Here is an 18664-nt window from a genome sequence, read left to right on the forward strand (position 1 = left end):
TGGGGCTTGAACTCATGAACCAGGAGATGGTGAACTCAGCTGAAATCGGAGGCTTAACCAACTGAGCCACCCAGGTGCCCCGAATTATTCACATTTTTTAACACAGATGCTAAAGTTTACATGTAAACATGCACACATATTCGTATGCATTCATGTTTTCATATTTTTAAATTATTACCAATAGTATAATTCTTAGGAGTGATATTAGAGATACTTTCTTCACAATGTTTGAATTCTTTAGTCATTCTTCATCAGAAAAAAGTCACATTTTGAAAATTAAATAGCCTAGAAACATACTATAAAATATTAAAAATTCAGTGTATGGTGAAGATAACAGTTCAGTAGGGATATTAATCAGTAATATTGGAATGACGGACCACCATTTTGGGGAACATGACCCTTATGTGAGGTAAAAGAAGTAAAAGCTCAACCTCAGTGTCAATATAAATTCTAGATAGAAGAAAGATTTGTACGAATAAATGAAGACATAAGTGTATTAGAAAAGCATGTATATAAATATTTGTATCACCTTTGGTCACCTTTGGATGGGAAAGGCCCTTTGAAGCTTATTATTAATGATATAAACCATAAAAGTTTGGGTACAAAAGTTTAACATGCGTATTTTCAAAAATTACTAAGACTGCCATTTCTTTTCGTCTTTTCATATGTCCCTGTTTCCGTATTCTCATAATTTGCCTATTTTTAATTATCTCACAAATGATTATTTCCAATTATACATATACATCTAGTTCCAATTTCCCTTCCTAGTTTCAGTTCCTGTTAAACAACTGTACCTGGATATCCTACCATTACCTTAAATTTAATACATCTTAAACGAAGCTTATCATTCTAACCCCCAAACTAGCTCCGTCTAAATTTGTCTCCATTTCTGTGATCTCAAGACTTGGAATTACCATTGTTGTCTCATTTTCTAAAACCTCCCGTATATGTCCTTTTTAGTTATTCCCCTTTCACTGATTCAATCTTTGCCTTTTACTCCTATTATATGACCCAAAGTTATGACCCTCATTACAAAAAAGAGCAACACTAAACCCTATAAAAAAAAAAAGACATTTTAACCCTAACGTGAGAATTGACTACCCATCACATGTTAATACCAATAAAAGGACTAGCCGGGACATTCTCCAGTACATATACACTATAGCACAGTAATTTAATATTAAGTCATTCTATTTATAGCCTTTTAATTCCTGCTGGCTTATAATACTTAAAACAGCAAAATTTAAAAATACCACAAATGTCATCAAGATATTTAGTTTGTTGTTATTGTTGCTACTGAGGCGGTAGAAATGGAATAGGATAAAAATGGCAAAAGTAATTAGAGTCAATAGAATCCCATTTTTAAAATAGCACTTTTCTTTCATCTCTAGGACACCTTAATATCCAATTAAAACTAATATGCAATCCAAACCAAACAAAAATATGTGAGAATTAATTTTAAAATGTCACAATCTTAAACACCTGATGTTACATCTTTTACATTGCTAATAATTATTTTTCCCATTACCATCACAGAAATCATACAATCCCTCCTAATCCTCTGTAAAACATACAGGGCCAACACTGACTGATAGCCAAGACTAATTTTAGCTTGAGAAAAGCAGGCTATTGCTTTCCAGCACATCTAATTCCTGTTTCAATCAGTTAAAGTTGTAGACCTGATGGGTGCCTGGGTGGTTCAGTCAGTTAAGCGTCCGACTCTTGATTTTGGCTCAGGTCATGATCTAATGGTTGTGTGTTGAGTCTCACACCGGGCTCCATGCTATCAGTGAGGAGCCTGCTTGGAATTCTTTCTCCCTCTCTCTCTAACCCCTCCCCACTAGTGCTCTCTCTCTCTCTCTCAAAAAATAAACATTAAAAAAAAATTGGGGCACCTGGATGGCTCAGTCAGTTAACTGTCCGACTTCAGCTCAGGTCATGATCTCGCCATTGATGGGTTCCAGCCCCACATCGGGCTCTGTACTAACAGCTCAGAGCCTGGACCCTGCTTCAGATACTGTGTCTCCATCTCCCTCTGCCCCTCCCCGGCTCACGCACTGTCTCTCTCTCGCTCTCTCTCAAAAATAAACATTAAAAAAAATGTTTTTAAATAAAAAATAAAGTTCTAGGTATGTCAAGAGCCAAACTTGCTTATGTCAGCTGAACTTCTTGTAATCACGTAATTAAATTTTATGCATACTCATTAATTGAGTGTAAAAAGAAAGCATTTTTTTGGTCAAATCACTACGGTGTACATCTGAAACTAATGTGACACTGTGTTAACTATACTTCAGTTTTGTTTAAAAAAAAGCTGTTTTATTGAAAATTAAATTGTACATTTCAAAATGGTTCAAAAAAAAGTGAATCACTAAAAAACTTTATTACCTGTGAATAAGATGCTTAAAATAGACCATAAGAAAAAAATGTACTAAAGAAATTTTGCACTCAAGTTTGTTTCACAAGGGTCTTTAAGGTTTTAATTAACTTTAAAGAAAATAATAGGCAGTATCAGACTGTGGGTGCAATTCACGCATGAAGGCCAACATGAAACTCCAATGAAATCAGCAAAACAATATTCATTTATATATTCAACCCACAAGTACATGTTGAATACCTAAGTTAACTTTTTGGTCACAGTAACTTTTATATTCTTAAAAATTACTGAATAATCCCAAAGAGCTTTGTCTTATAGGTAATATCAACATTTATGTGAGAAATTAAAGATGAGAAAATTTTAAAACATAAGACTACACCAGCACACATTCCATTAGCCATCACAGCAATAATGTCATTACTTATCATGTAGCTTCTAGAAAACTGACTGTATACATGAAAGAGTGACAGTTAAAAAGCCAAATAATGTCTTAATATTACTATGAAGGTAGTTTTGGCTTAAAAGAGTCTCAGGAATCCATAAGCATCCCTGGATCAACCCCTGAGAACTGCTATCATAGGGTTGAAGAGCCAATAACTGAATAATGAGGAAGCAACATGAATCAGAACCTCTTTTGAGTAATTTGGTGGAACAAGACAATAAACAAGTAAATCAATAAATATATAATTTCAGGTAGTGATAGATGCCATGAAAAATAAAACAGGGCAAGGAAACAGAAAGGGAAAAGTGAGAGATATGTAGGAGGAGCAGGGGCAATGACTTTACATAAGATGGTCAGAAAAGGTCTCTCTGAGAAGGGCTAATGAAGGAATGAGCCTTGCCAAGGTCTGAGATAATAACATTCTGGGTAGAGAAGCAGAAAATGCAAACACCTTGGATGCCATGGGAAGATTCTGAGCATAGAATGATTTGACCTGATAAAGGTTTTTAAAATATTCCTCTGGCTTCCACATGGAACAGGCTGGGAAGGTAGGTATAAAAATGGAAGTAGAGAAGTTAGGAGGCTATTGCAACGTCCTGAAAAAAATGTTCCTAGTATAACAGCAATGGAAGGGTGAGATCTGAAAGGATATGAAAGTTATTTTAGAGGAAAAGCTATAATTGCTGAAGGACAAGACATAAGGTTAGGAGGAAAAAAAGAAATGAAAAAAAAAAATGACTCCTAGGTTTTACAGAGCACCAAGGTGAATGTTGCCATTTATTGTGATTTAGGGAAACCATGAGAGGTAGGTAAGATGGGGGCAAAATCAAGCTTAAGACGCTTATTCAGAATCTGAATAAAAACACTAGATATGTAGGTCTGGAGCTCAAGACAGACAGGCCAGGGCAGGAAATACATAAGAAATCATGACGTATTCAAGTATGTGACTAGGTGAGATCACCTAAAGAACAGATGTGAATAAAGAAGTGAGCTCTGGAATTTCGCCTTACAGCTAAAGATTTCAAATTAATACATACTTATGTATGTGTTCTTTTTTACGCTTGTCTTTTTCAAATAACTAACTGCAGTTCCCAGTGGTATTAGGGCACTTTTGGTACCTCCCTTTTCATATCGAGACATAGACTCAAGAATCTCCTTCATCAGAAGTATTCTGGAAACTTCTGGAACTCCTCTTCTCTCAAAGCAGTATCTCACTCCCTCCTTCCTCTCATCCCCTTCTTCACACACACTAACCATCTCTACTCTTTATTCTTCCCCCAGGGTTGTCTCTCTTCAGTGCTCCCAAGATTTGCATATTTCTCCAGAGGCCCTATTTTACATTCTAATTATTTGTCCTTTAATGGTATGAAAGTTTCCTTACGGAGCAGGACCCCTCACTTTCATCTTTGAGTCCCCAGTGCCTTGCAAAGTGCCTGTCAGAAAACAGGTTCTTAATGAATGCTTCCTGAATGAATAAAATGAAAGGCCAATGACCTATGCAAAGTCAGTCCCATTGCTACTTAGTAGGAAAGCAGGGATTAGAAACTAGGTTTTCAGATAGCCAGATAAACTCACTTCAGTCTGTCATTCAAAGAACACTACATTCAGGTGCCATGTTATCTATATATTTTATTTCCTATTTATCATCCTGTCATAACTGTAAGTCTGGTGATGTGCCCAAAATTCACCTTCCTCAGCCTGTCCCGAATCTGTGCAACCAACTTATGTCTTACCTTTCCCATTAAAAACTCTCTTCATCAATCCCTCTATCACTGCCCTCCTCCCCCACACCAGCCACATATACAAACTCAGTAATACCCTATACAATCTGCTTTCTGATCTCACAACTACACTGAAGCTACTCTCTGTTTACCAAAGGCCTTTTTAACAGTTAAAGTATAATTTTCAAAATAATAAAATCATAATCTCATAAAAATATTTTAAAAATTAAATGAATATATGGCAAAGATTTGATTTAACTCATTATAATGAATGAAGAAACCAGTAAAGATGTTAAAACTGGTTCAAATGAGAATCTGGCATATAGAGATTTACACTCCCCATGGTACAAAATTAATTTGCATGACATGAATAGGAATAATTTGCATTCGTATGGACAGGAAACATTTGTTCTTTTTTTATCTCATTTTTTTTTATTATATGAAATTTATTGTCAAATTAGTTTCCATACAACACCCAGTGCTCATCCCAAAAGATGCCCTCTTCAATGCCCATCACCTACCCTCCCCTCCCTCCCACCCCCCCATCAACCCTCAGTTTGTTCTCAGTTTTTAAGAGTCTCTTATGCTTTGGCTCTCTCTCCCACTCTAACCTCTTTTTTTTCTTTTTTTTTTCCCTTCCCCTCCCCCATGGATTTCTGTTAAGTTTCTCAGGATCCACATAAGAGTGAAAACATATGGTATCTGTCTTTCTCAGGAAACATTTGTTCTATTATCAGCTTTCTTTTTTTTTTTAATGATCATTATTTATTTTTGAGAGAGACAGAGTGCAAGGGGAGGGCGGGGCAGAGAGAGAGGGAGACACATAATCCGAAGCAGGCTCCAGGTTCCGAGCTGTCAGCACAGAGCCCAACGCGGGGCTAAACTCACAAGCTGCAAGATCATGACCTGAGCCGAATGCGGATGCTTAACCAACTGAGCCACTCAGGCGCGCCCCTCTATTATCAGTTTTCTATATCTTAACTTTAAAAAAAGTGTTTTTTTGGGGCGCCTGGGTGGCGCAGTCGGTTAAGCGTCCGACTTCAGCCAGGTCACGATCTCGCGGTCCGTGAGTTCGAGCCCCGCGTCAGGCTCTGGACTGATGGCTCGGAGCCTGGAGCCTGTTTCCGATTCTGTGTCTCCCTCTCTCTCTGCCCCTCCCCCCTTCATGCTCTGTCTCTCTCTGTCCCAAAAATAAATAAAAAACGTTGAAAAAAAAAAATTTAAAAAAAAAAAAATAAGTAAAATAAAAAAAAAGTGTTTTTTTCAAGTGTAATTAAACATACAGTGTTATATTAGTTTCAAGTGCACAATGATTCAACAATTCTATACATTTCTCAGTGCTCATCAAGATAAATGTACTCTTGGGGTGCCTGGGTTAAGTGTCTGACTTCCGTTCAGGTCATGAACTCAGTTCCTGGGTTCGAGCCCCACGTCAGGCTCTGTGCTGACAGCTCAGAGCCAGGAGCCTGCTTTGAATTCTGTTTCCCTCTCTCTCTGCCCCTCCCAAGTTCACACACACACTCGCCCGCTCTCTCTCTCTAAAATAAAATAAAATAGGGGCACCTGGGTGGTTCAGTCGGTTGAGCATCCAACTTTGGCTCAGGGCATGTTCTCATGGTTCATGGATTCAAGCCCCACATCGGGCTCTGTGCTGACACCACGGAGCATGGAGCCTGCTTTGGATTCTGTCTCCCTCTCTCTCTGCCCTTCCCCAACCTGAGCTCTCTCTCTCAAAAAAAAAATAAATAAATAAAAATAAACAGACTTACAAAAAAAAAAAAAAAGTGTACTCTTCATTCCCTTTACCTATTTCACCCACCCCCAATTCCACCTCCCTCTGACAACCACCAGTTTCTTCTCTGTATTTGAGTCTGGTTTTTTTTTGTTGGCAGTGGTGGTCTCTTTTTCCTTTGTTCCTTTGTTTCTTAAATTCCACATATGAATCTAATCATATGGTATGTGTCTTCCTCTGACTTATTTCACTTAGCAGTATACCCTCTAGGTCCAACCATGTTGTTGCACATGGCAAGATTTCACTCCTTTTTATGGCTGAGTCAAATTCCAGTGTGAGTCTGAGAGTGTGTGTGTGTGTGTGTGTGTTTGCATGCGTATCACATCTTCTTTATCCTTTATCTATCAATGGACACATGGGTTGCTTCCATATCTTGGCTACTGTAAAAAAAAAAAAAATGCTGCAATAAACATAGAAGTTCATACACCTTTTTGAATTAGTGTTTTCATTTTCCCTGGGTAAATATCCAGTAGTGGAATTACTGGATCATACAGTATTTCTATTTTTAATTTTTTGAGGAATCTCTATACTGTTTTCCACAGTGGTTGCACCAATTTGCATTCCCACCAATAGTCCACAAGGCTTCCTTTTTCTCCACATCCTCACAACACTTGTTTCTTGTGTTTTTAATTTTAGCCATTCTGACAGGTGTGAGGTGATAATCACATTGTGGTTTTGATTTGCATTTTCCTGATGATTAGTGATGTTGAGTATCTTTTTATGTGTCTGTCGACCACCTGTATGTCCTCTGGAAAAACGTCTATTCAGGTCCTCTGACCATTTTTTAAAGCAAATTGTTTGGCTTTTTGGTGTTGGGTTGTATAAGTTCTTCATATATTTTGGATACTAACTCTTATCAGATATACCACTTACAAATATCTTCTCCCATTCACTAGGTGGCCTTTTTGTTTTGTTTATGGTTTCCTTCACTGTACAAAAGCTTTTTATTTTGGTATAGTCACAATAGTTTAATTTTGCTTTTGTTTCTCTTACATAAAGAGACATAATCCAGAAAAATGTTTCTACAACTGATGTCAAAGAAATTACTGCCTGTGTTTTCTTCAAGGAATTTTTTGGTTTCAGGGCTCACATTTAGGTCTTTAACCTATTTTGAGTTTATTTCTGTGTATGGTATAAGAAAGTGGTCCAATTTCATTCCTTTGCATGTAGGTATTCAGTTTTCCCAGCACCATAACTTTCATCTACACTGTGCCTTTAACCCTTTTTATAAAAAATTGTAAAACAGTCTAGGCAATCAAGGACAAAAGTACATATCCCTAAATCAGAATAATATAATTTCTGGAGGGTTCTCTAGGTCTAGGAAGGTCCACTGCTCACCATTCAAGACATGCAGTCATTTCTTCTACCCATTTCTAAGTTGTTGACAATTTTTCCTAAAAACTGTCAAAACTCATCCTAACCTGCCTTCTTCAGCACAATGAAGAAAAATACTTGCCACCTTTGGTTTCCATAATACAGTACTCACCTGGTTTCTCTTCTACCTCTGACTGATTTTCTTCAGTCCCCTTCACCAGTTTCTATTCATCTTACAGTATTCACCAAGATTTTGATGCATCTTATTCTATTCAATATCATCAGTCATGCTTTGTCTATTAATTATATAGGAATTATTCCCATATCCAGAGTTCTAACATCTATAATCCCCAAACTTGAACTTCTATTTTCTCCATTTCCCATGTTGATATCTTAGCAGTACCTCAAATTCATTGATGACCTGAACTAAACTCATTCTTTGCCTAATCTAAATATGGTCTATTCCTGTGTTCTCTGACTTAATGTCTAACTGTCAAAGAGGTACAAAGGATGAGAATCTTTCATTCTACTGGCTCTCTGAAACTGCCTTTCTCAGACAGTCACCTAAACTGTCCATTGTACCTCTATAATCACTCTCTTGCATCTTCCCCTTCGTCATACACTTTTCCCTAATTAAAGCCTACATTATCTTTCAATGGACTGTTGATAAAGCCTCCACACTCAGCTGCCAAAGTTGTATTTCTTCAACAAATTTTTCTGACTTGGTCCCACCTTCTGATCTGAGTTCTTAAATAATAGGCATCTAGTGTGAGGCATACAACTGCAGCTCAGACAGAGGCTCACAATGACTGGTTCATAAACTGGTCCAAACAGAGCCACTGAAGTGCCACAGACTTTTGCTAAGATTTCTGGGGGCTGAGCATATGTTTTTTACTACTATAGCTGCTACTGTTATTGCTATATTTTACCACCAGAGGACAGCCTGAGAAGCCAACCCAGAATAAGCGAAGTTTGGAGATACAAAGAGGGAAATTTGGTCCTGGGGACATCTTCTGAGTCCTAAAACCAACTCATGTCTAAATCCACTTTCCTTTGGATTGTTCAATTACATTTGTCAATCAATTCTCTGTTTAAGCCTATTTGAGTCAGGCAAAACTATCCAGAGTACTAAACCAAAAGAGTACTAAACAGTATCTCCTGTCTTTTCATGCACCATATGACTCAGTTATGAAATTTTCTTCCCTCAGCCTGGATGGAATTCTCTTCCTTCCATTCTGTGTTTGTTAAGATCCATCTCATACCTCAAGGCTCAGCTCAAATGCCTCAGTGAAGCAATCCTCTAAGGCTGGAAAAAGAAGCAAAAGACTAGATTACACAGGGATTTTAAACTATGCTATGGCTTTCTGAACTTTAATCTAAAGGTAAAGAAATGTCATGAAAGGATTTTAAAGAGTAAAGAACACAAACAGATTTACAATTTTAAAAGATCACTCTGATTGCTGTATAGAGAATGAATTAGAGAAGGGCAAGGGGGACAATGATTCATAAACTACTCAAATTAGGCCAAAAAAATGATAGTATGAGCTAAAGTGACAGTGGAGATAGAAGAATGTATTTCTGTGACTATTTTATTTTTGGATCAATCCCTCTCCATACTGTAAACTCTCTGAGGACAGAGAAATTATCTATTGACTTCCATTTACCCACAGAAATTAACAAAGTGATTGACACACAACAGAAATTCAAATATTTGCTTAATAAATTAATATATAATTAATAATCCCACCTGTCAATCGAGCAACTGGGCAAATAGTGTTATTATTTATGAAGATAGGAAACACAGGAAAAGTCAGTTTGTTTTTGAGACAGAGATAATGGAGAAGATGATCTTTGTTTTGAACAAGTTTAAGATAATATAACACAATCAAATAGGCAGGGAATCTATATATAATGGATACATATCTGGGGATCAGAAGAGAAATATGAGCTGAAGATGCTGATTTGTGAATTCTGGGCAAATGAATGGTAACTGACTTTTCAAAGAGAGATGAGATTGCCTACGAATTATGCAAAATGAAAAAAGGGTGGAGATCACAGACCTCAGGGGTATTTAAGGGTTGAACAGAAAAAGAGAAGTCAAGGAAGAACACTAATAGCTCTGGCAGAAAAAACAAACAAGAAGAGGATCCTCTAATTAAAGCAAAGGGAAGAAGAGGAAAGTGTGGTCAAATGTGTGAAACAGTAAAAAGTCAAGGAACTGGGAATGCAAGCTGGTGCAGCCACTGTGGAAAACAGTATGGAGGTTCCTCAAAAAACTGAAAATAGAACTACCCTACAACCCAGAAATTGCACTACTAGGCATTTATCCACGGGATACAGGGGTGCTGTTTCGAAGGGACACATGCACCCCCATGTTTATAGCAGCACTATCAACAATAGCCAAAGTATGGAAAGAGCCCAAATGTCCATCGATGGATGAATGGATAAAGAACATGTGGTACATATATACAATGGAATATTACTCGGCAATCAAAAAGAATGAAATCTTGCCATTTGCAACTACGTGGATGGAACTGGAGGGTATTATGCTAAGTGAAATTAGTCAGAGAAAGACAAAAATCACATGACTTCACTCATATGAGGACTTTAAGAGACAAAACAGATGAACATAAGGGAACGGAAACAAAAATAATATAAAAACAGGGAGGGGGACAAAACAGAAGAGACTCTTAAATATGGAAAACAGAGGGTTACTGGAGGGGTTGTGGGAAGGGCGATGGGCTAAATGGTAAGGGGCACTAAGGAATCTACTCCTGAAATCATTGTTGCACTATATGCTAATTTGGATGTAAATTTTAAAAAATAAAAAATAAAACTAAAAAAAGAAAAAAGAAAAAGAAAAGTGTCAAAGTTCAAAAAAAAAAAGTCAAGGAATGAAAAGTTTAAAAGCATACTTTGGATGAAAAGTGTTTTGATGGAGTAGGTGCAGGTGGAACCAAGACTAGTTTGGAGTGGACTGAAGGATGAGTAGAAGATAAAGAAATGAAGTAAGCCAGTATTAGACATCTTGTTCATGAAATTTGGCTACAAAGGAACTAAGAAACACAGTTACAGGAGAGGAATGTACTCAAAGGGAGATTTTTGTTCCTCTGTTGGTTTTCCTGCTCTTACTGAGCTCTTATAGCATGTTTAAGTGCTGATTAGAAGCAAACCAAAAATAAAGAAAGGATGAAAGAGGGGCTAGGTGGCTCAGTTGGTTAAGCGTCCAACTTTGGCTCAGGTCATGATCTCAGGGTTCCTGTGATCTAGAGCCCCTTGTCAGGTTCTGTGCTGACTGACAGCTTGGAACCTGGAGCCTGCTTCAGATTTTATGTCTCCTTCTCTCTCAGCCCCTCCCCTGCTCATGTTCTGTCTCTGTCTCTCTCTCTCAAAAATAAACATCAAAGAAAGAAAGAAAGAAAAGGATGAAAGAGAATAACGAAAAATGAGATTCACAACATCAAAACATCTATATCTATCTATATAGAGAGATATAGATACATAAACATCATGTTGTACACCTTAAATATATACATTTTTTGTCAACTATGCCTCAATAAACCTGTAAAAAATGTGAGCAGTTTTTAAAATGGGGTATAGCTGAAGAGACTGGTGAGTTTAAAATACACATTAGCATCAAAGTTAAATGAAGTAACTGTCTCACTCCTAAACCCTAGACTTAAAGAAAATTTTAAAATTATTTATCAAATGCCTACGGTGTAAGAGAAACTATGCTAGACACTGCAGAGAATACAGCTCTTCCCCCAGATATCTGCAGAGCCTTGATACTTCTCTTTCTTTAGGTCTCTGTTCTCACATTCTGCTTTATTTCTCTCCACTTTTTACAACCTGACATATTATATTTGTTTTATTGCCTGTTTCTCCTCCTAGACTAGAAGCACCTCAAGGGCAGGGACTTTCTCTTATTCACTGTTGTATCCCCAGTACCAAAATAATGCCTGCCATAAATATGAATGAAAAATAAATTTTTGATTGAATGAAATGGTACCTTCTCTTCAGGAAAAAGAGTTGCAATCTGTTAAATGAAACATAAGTGAATATATGAGGACTATATAATATTTAGAAATTAAAGAAATAAATACTATGGTGATGTGGAAAGCAGTATCAAAAAATGGCATAAGAGTTACAAGACTGTAAAGCATCCCAGACAAGGTGATATAAACAATATTAAGGAAAAGGTGGTTATGTGGACTGGACCTTAAAGGGGTAAATAGATTCTTTTATGTGTACAATTCAATGATTTTTTAGTACATTTAAAGAGTTGTACAACCACCAACTTCTAGAACATTTTCATCACCTCAAAAAGAAACCCTGTGCCCCTTAGCTACCACCTCCCAACTCTCCCAACCCACCTAGCCCTAAGAAGCCACCAATCTACTTTGTCTCTATATATTTGCCTATTTTAGACATTTCAAATAAACATAATCAAATAATATGTGGAATTTTGTGACTGGCTTCTTCACTTAGCATAATGTTTTTAAGGCTCATCCATGCTGTAGCATGTATCAGTACTTCATTTCTTTTTATGATTGAATTATACTCCACTGTATAGATACACCATATTTTGTTTAACTATTCATCAGTAGATGGCCATCTAGGTTGTTTCCACCTTTGACTATCACAAATTATAAATTATGAACAATAATAGTCCTGTGAATATTCATATATAAGTGTTTATGTGGTATAATTTTAATAAGAGATAAGGAAGGAATTGGAATATTTTATTCTTTTTTTTTTTTTTTTAAAGTAGTCTCCATGCCCAATGTGGGGCTTGAACTCACAACCCTGAAATCAAGTCACATGCTTTACCAAATGAGCCAAAATTGAAATATTTTAAATCATTCAATCCCAAATATGACAAATTCAAGATAATGTTTTCACTGATGAGGCAAAGTGAATTTTCATAAAGCTTCATTTATTAAAGTCAAAGGACTGTCCTTTATTTTGCAACAATGTCCTTCTAACTTTCTTTTTAAATATTAAAGCATCCTTTTTAAACAAAATGATGGCAATATTAAAAGGTAGTTTTGTTAACTTACTTAGGTAAAATAAACTTCATTAAATCCAAAAATCTAAGAAATGCTGTTGACTGAAGGAAATGGCATAAAGGAAAGAAGGTAGAAACCCACAAGAGAGCCCGAATGCCAAGCTAAGGAGATTGCACATTATTCTATGGTCAGTAAGGAAATGCATAAAGTTGTTTAAGTATAAAATTACTGACTCCTAGATGTCATTTCATTCAACAAACAGTAACTGAGCTACAATTATATGAAAAGCACTGAATTCAGTGCTATGAGAACTGACTAAATAAAACTCTGTCCTTGCCTTTTTATAACTTAGTCTTTAGAAGACAAAAGTCTCTCTATTCATTATTTACATCTCTACCCATTTTTTAGAAAGGGCAATATGTAGTAGTTAAAAAAAAAATCTTTTAAAAAGGAAAATACGGGACTGTTCTACTGTGCTTACAAGTTTTATGTCACTCCCTGACATAATGTGAGTTGCTGGGTGTACAAAGATAAGCAATATATAACCCCTATCCTTTTTTCAATTTTTAAAGAATGTTTATTCATTTATTTCTGAGAGAGAGTGTGAGCAGGAGAGGGGGAGAGAGGGAGGGAGGGGGGGGGGAGAGAGAGAAGGAGAGAAAGAGAGAGAGAGAGAGAGAGAGAGAATCAGAAGCAGACTCATGGCTCTCTGAGCTTTAAGCACAGAGCCCAATGCGGGGCTCAAACCCTCGAACCAAAACGTGAGATCAAGAGATCATGACTTGAGCCAAAATCAGAAACTTAACCAACTGAGCCACCCAGGTGCCTCTATAATCCCTATCCTACAGAAGCTTACGGTCTAGATTTTATAAACTAATCAAATGATCTAGAAGAAACTGACAGCAAACATTTAATTAGATATTATTCACCTAGGGCTTTCAATTTAGTAGCAAATAACAAACAAGCCCTTACTACTACCAATCACATTTTAAGCATTTTACATTTGTTAACTAATTTTTTAATCCTCTTTAACAATGTTATGAAAAGGGTCTTAGAACCATATTAACATATTATTAATACATTAAAATATATTACATTTATCATCTTTTCCCAGAATCTACTAATCAATTCTGCTAATGAGCGTTTTTACATACAGTTGCTGTATCATTCCCATCAGCACACCAAAAAAATCTCTTGAGTTCACATCCCAATCCAGGCACCATGTCATTTTTTGATCCCGTTACAGCAAAACTCCCTAAAAGAGCTGTCTGTATGAGTTATCTCCCAAATTCTCACCTCTCAGCCTCTCTTGGAAAGCCTTTGCCTCTGACATTACTTAAACCACTCCTAGTCAAGGCTAAAAATTCTAAATACAATTTTTAGTTTTCAGTCCTCATCTTACTTGACCTATCAGCAACACCTGACGTAGGTAAAACACACTCTTTGAAATACTTTCTTTACTTTGGCATCTAAGACACCATACTCTTCTGGGCTTTTCTTACTAGATATTCCTTCTCAATCTCCTATGTAAATTCTTCCACAACTCCACAATTTCTACACATTAGAGTACCCAAGGCTCAGTCCTTGGACCTCCTCTGTTTTCTATCTACACCCACTTTCTTTTTTTAATTTTTTTTAATGTTTAATTAATTTTGAGAGAGAGAGAGAGAGACAAAGTGTGAGCAGGGAGAGGGGCAGAGAGAGAGGGAGACACAGAATCCAAAGCAGGCTCTAACCTCTGAGCTGGCAGTTCGGATAGGAGGCTCGAACTCACAGACAGTGAGATCATGACCTGAGCCAAAGTCAGACGCTTAACCAACTGAGCCACCCAGGCGCCCCTACACTCACTTTAATGTTCTCATATAGTCTCATGTTTCCACTAGACTGTGACTTCAACAGGGTTAAGAATGTTTTAGCTATTTTTGTTAACGCCAAAAGCCCTGAATGTAAAGCAATGTCTGACATATAGTAGGTGCATGACAAGTATTTGTTCAATGAATGGATGGATGAGTAATGGCTTTAAATATTATCTACCAACTGATGACTCTCCAATTTATACCTCCTGCCTGTAAATCCATCCTGAACTCCAGATTATCTCCAACTGCCGATCTGCCATCTCCATTTGGATGTGTAATACACATCTCCAACTAAATCGAGTTCGAAAGAGAACTCCAATCACCCTTCCAATGGCTTCTGCAACTGACTTCACTTTCTTGGTCAAGTACAGCTTTATCCTTCTAGTTCCTCAAACCAACAATTTTGGAATTATTCCTAATTCCTTCTCTTTCTCTCATAACACATATCCAATCTGCCAAGAAATACTGCAGATTCTCTGTTCAAACTATACTCAGCATTTGACTACTTCTTACCTCATCCAACATCACTGTGGTCCAAGTCATTATCATCTGTCACCTGGATGAATGCAACAGCCTCCTGTCTCTTGTCCACCTTCTCCCCCCCAGTTCAGTCTGTTGTCAGAACTATGATCACAGAAATTTTTTCAAACTTAAGTTAAACTGGGGCACCTGGGTGACTCAGTCAGTTGGGCATCCAACTTTGGCTCAGGTCATGATCTCATGGTTTGTGAGTTTGAGCCCTGCATCAGGCTCTGTCCTGACAGCTCAGAGCCTGCTTTAGATTTTGTCTCCCTCTCTCTCACAAACTAAATAAACATTAGAAAAAAAAAAAAATTAGGTTAAATTATGCCACTTCTCTGCTCATAATCCTGCAATCATTCCCACTTTCCTTTGAGCGAAAGCACAAATATTGACAACTCAGCCTGGCCCTATCACATCTCTGACCTCAACTACTAGCACCATTCAGTATTCTGATCCATTTATATTGCTTCTTGTGCTGTTTCTTCCAAAGGTTAACCACATTTTCCCACCTCAGGGCCTTTTCCCTCACTGCTTTCCCCTTGCCTGGAACGCTTTTCCCTTAGATATCTGCAATTACCTGTTTCATCACTTTGCTCAATTGCCACCTTCTCTGAGTTCTTCCTGATCACCATACTTAAAATACAACAATAATCCCATCTTACTGTATTCTTTATCCCCTTCCTCTGCTCTGTATTTCTCCACAGCTTTAATCGCCACCCAATACTATACCTGTGAATTTCTGGCACGTGTGCTCTGAAGGATAAGCATTTTTGTCTGTTTCATTCACTGCTATATCCCTGGTATTTAAAGCAGTGCCTGTTATAATGTAGGTGGTCAATAACCTATCTGTTAAACAAATGCTTTCATTTCTGCTTTCATTTCCACGGGGGGGGGGGGGGGGCTAACAATCATCTAACCTGGTATTTCAGGGAAAGATCATAAAGCTTCTCTAAGATTTCTTTCAGTACTCTGATCCCTAGAAGGCTTTATACTTTGCCTAGAAAGAAAAACTGTGCTTTGTCTAGTCAACCACAAGGAGGAGTTGAGAGGAAGAGCTGAGCAAAGGGAAACCAGATAATGTTTCCCTTGCTTTTCCTACGGCAACGTCAAGGTGGAAGAAAAGTGGATTTGGAGGTGCCTGTACTGAATGATTTTCTTCACACTAGGAGTTACCTAGACGCACACACACGTTAACACCCAAAGCCGCAATCCTTTCGAATGCCACAAAGAGGCCAAGAAAAGCAATCCGTGGGCCACTGCGAACTGGGTGTTTGTTTCCCTCCACCGCTAAGAATTCCCCGTAAAATCAGGGGAAGAGTTCCCCTTAGTGCAGAGGCATGCAACTCACACATGAGGGCCAGGGTGTTCCAGGCTTCCAGCACTCTCCGGCCAGAGAACTATCAAGTCAATTCTATCTAGTACTCAAGACGCCCTTAATTCTAAAACAGCCCAAGTACGGCCGCCCCAGGTCTAAATTCTCAGATTCTGCCCCCTGCAAGTCAAGTCCTGATTCATTAAACACCGAAACCCATTTCTCACGGGATTCCGACTCACCGCCACCTGTTGATGCCCACATTGGAGGAGCCGGCGAACCAGGGGTCGAGGATGTAGACGCAGCGGATGGTGTCGGCGCCCTGAATGCACTCCTTCAGGGCCGGGTTGTCGTGAAGCCGGAGCCCCTTTCGGAACCAGTGCACGGCGTTCACCCCCATCCCGGGGGCGCGGCGGGCGGCGGTCCTTGCCCAGTTCCCCCAGCGAGAAATTCAAGGAAGGAAGGGCCGGCTCATAACCCACACCTCCGCTTCCAGGGGAACCGCCACACCCAAGGAGTGGGGAAAGGGCGGCAGAGGGGGGAAAGGAAAAAATGAGTCCGAGGAGGGGACCGGAGAAGGAAAGAGCGCTGGAGGCGCCGCTGGAAGATGAATGGAGGCTGCCCAGTCAGAGGAGTCCGGGCGTGATGCCCTTTACGAGCCAGAGCCCGCCGCAACCGCCGGGACAAGGCGCATCGCTTCAAGGGCCTCGGACCCCGGGGCGTGAGCACGTTCCACGAGCCCGAGCCTCCACGACAGCCCCGGACGGCACCGGCAGCCCCGGGAGGTTCGTCACGGAAACCTCGCCCCACCGAGGCGGCCCCTGAGGAGAAAACGGCCCGCCTAAGGCGAGCCACCGAGAGGGACGAGAGGGGATTCAGCCACAGTCGGCCAAGCTGTCTCTCGGCCCGGGAAAGAGGAGTGAGCTCGGAGGTGGCGGTCGAGGCCGCTGGACCGTTGCCGGCCGGTGACCGGTTCCGAGGCTGCCCGGGTGACTCCGCCGCCACCGCCGCGTCAGCGGCCTCGGCCACGCCCCCGGCTCCTCATTGGAGAGGGCGCTCCCCACGTGACCCCCGGCACCTCACGTTTCTGAAGTGTGTTTACTACAGCGGCACTGACTGAGGAATCGGCTCGCGATTAAGTCGCTTCTAGGGGGCGGCAGCTGCTTGACCTCGAAGCTGTCGACCCTCTCCCAGTCGCGAGGCTCCCTGCCTCTTCCCCTTTTCTCCGCCGACCGGTCACCTACAAGCGCCCGCGGTGACCACAGGCCCCATGTGAGGGAAGGCTTAGCCCCGCCCCCGGAGGCCGTGAGCGTCCCCTATTGGCTGAAGCGACTTGAGACCCGGATGAGCACGGGGATGCGGGGAGTTCGCGAGCGCGCGCTCGCCTCGGATGGCGCGCGTGCGCTCTCGCTGCGTTCCAGAGGGAAGGAGGGCGCGGCCGGCGGTCCGGAGCGCGCTCTGGGATACCTCCCGTAGGATCCCGGGAAGGCCTGAAAACAGTTGAGTGTCCTCCAAGAGTCGGCCGGAGAGGCTGGCGGGGAGTGAGGGCAGGATGAGTTGGAAGAAAGAGAGTAGGAAGCTCTGTTAGACTTCAAGCCCAGCCTTGTGCTCCAATCCAGCTTTGGCCAAACAACCCTACTTTGGAGTGTGTGGAGCTGGCGTACCCCCCATTCTTCTGGCCCGCGTGATGCGGCACCCTGGGACGTGTTCTGGGGAATAGGAGCACTGGGCAGGGCGGAATACCTGAATACTGTCTATGCATCATCAACCTGTTAGCCCTGATTTCTTACCTTTAGTGTGGGTAACCAAGCTCTTCATGAAGGGGCCTTTGTCTACCTTTCTAGCGACGGTGAGCATCAGGCCATGTCATTCCTTTCCACATCCGATGCCCTTAATGTTCATTAAACGTTTACTGAATGAGCCAGACACTGTTCAAAGTGCTAGAGGTACAGAAAAGAAATAGGAAAAAATCTCAGCCGTGGTGGAGTTTACGATGTGTCTCTTAACCTTTACACGTGCTATTTTTTTCCTTTGTAAAATACTCTTCTTTAGAATTTGCTGTTCACCACAGCAACCTTTGAGCTACCTCATATATTTCTACACATCTCTTTAGACTCAGATGAATTACTACCTAATTTGCAAAAATATTCCTGTTATCCAGAGCAGATTTCGGATGAATACCCATCTCCCCGGTTGTGTCTCTGATACATTACTTATCATACTATTGTGAAGATTAAATGGAAAGTACCTACTTTAATAGCTAGTAGGAAGTATATGTTCAATAATAGTATTTATTATCATAATAATGTGTCCCCAATTTCT

General features: G+C 39.9%; 1 protein-coding gene across 2 annotated transcripts in view; it reads right to left on the bottom strand.

Moving 5' to 3' along the window:
- The window catches only part of CRY1 (cryptochrome circadian regulator 1), a 94129-nt gene extending 76509 nt beyond the window's left edge, over positions 1-17620 (bottom strand). Inside the window, exon 1 of one of the 2 annotated variants that reach the window (XM_060656535.3) lies at positions 16585-17620. In XM_060656535.3, the coding sequence (XP_060512518.2) occupies positions 16585-16742 (158 nt within the window). In that variant the 5' untranslated portion in view covers positions 16743-17620. The remainder of the gene's footprint in view (positions 1-16584) is intronic. The other variant, XM_060656534.3, reaches the window with a different exon arrangement.
- Positions 17621-18664: the final 1044 nt, after the last annotated feature.

The sequence above is a fragment of the Panthera onca genome, chromosome B4 (genome assembly GCF_046562875.1).
Source record: "Panthera onca isolate mPanOnc1 chromosome B4, mPanOnc1 haplotype 2, whole genome shotgun sequence".
Taxonomy (NCBI): domain Eukaryota; kingdom Metazoa; phylum Chordata; class Mammalia; order Carnivora; family Felidae; genus Panthera; species Panthera onca.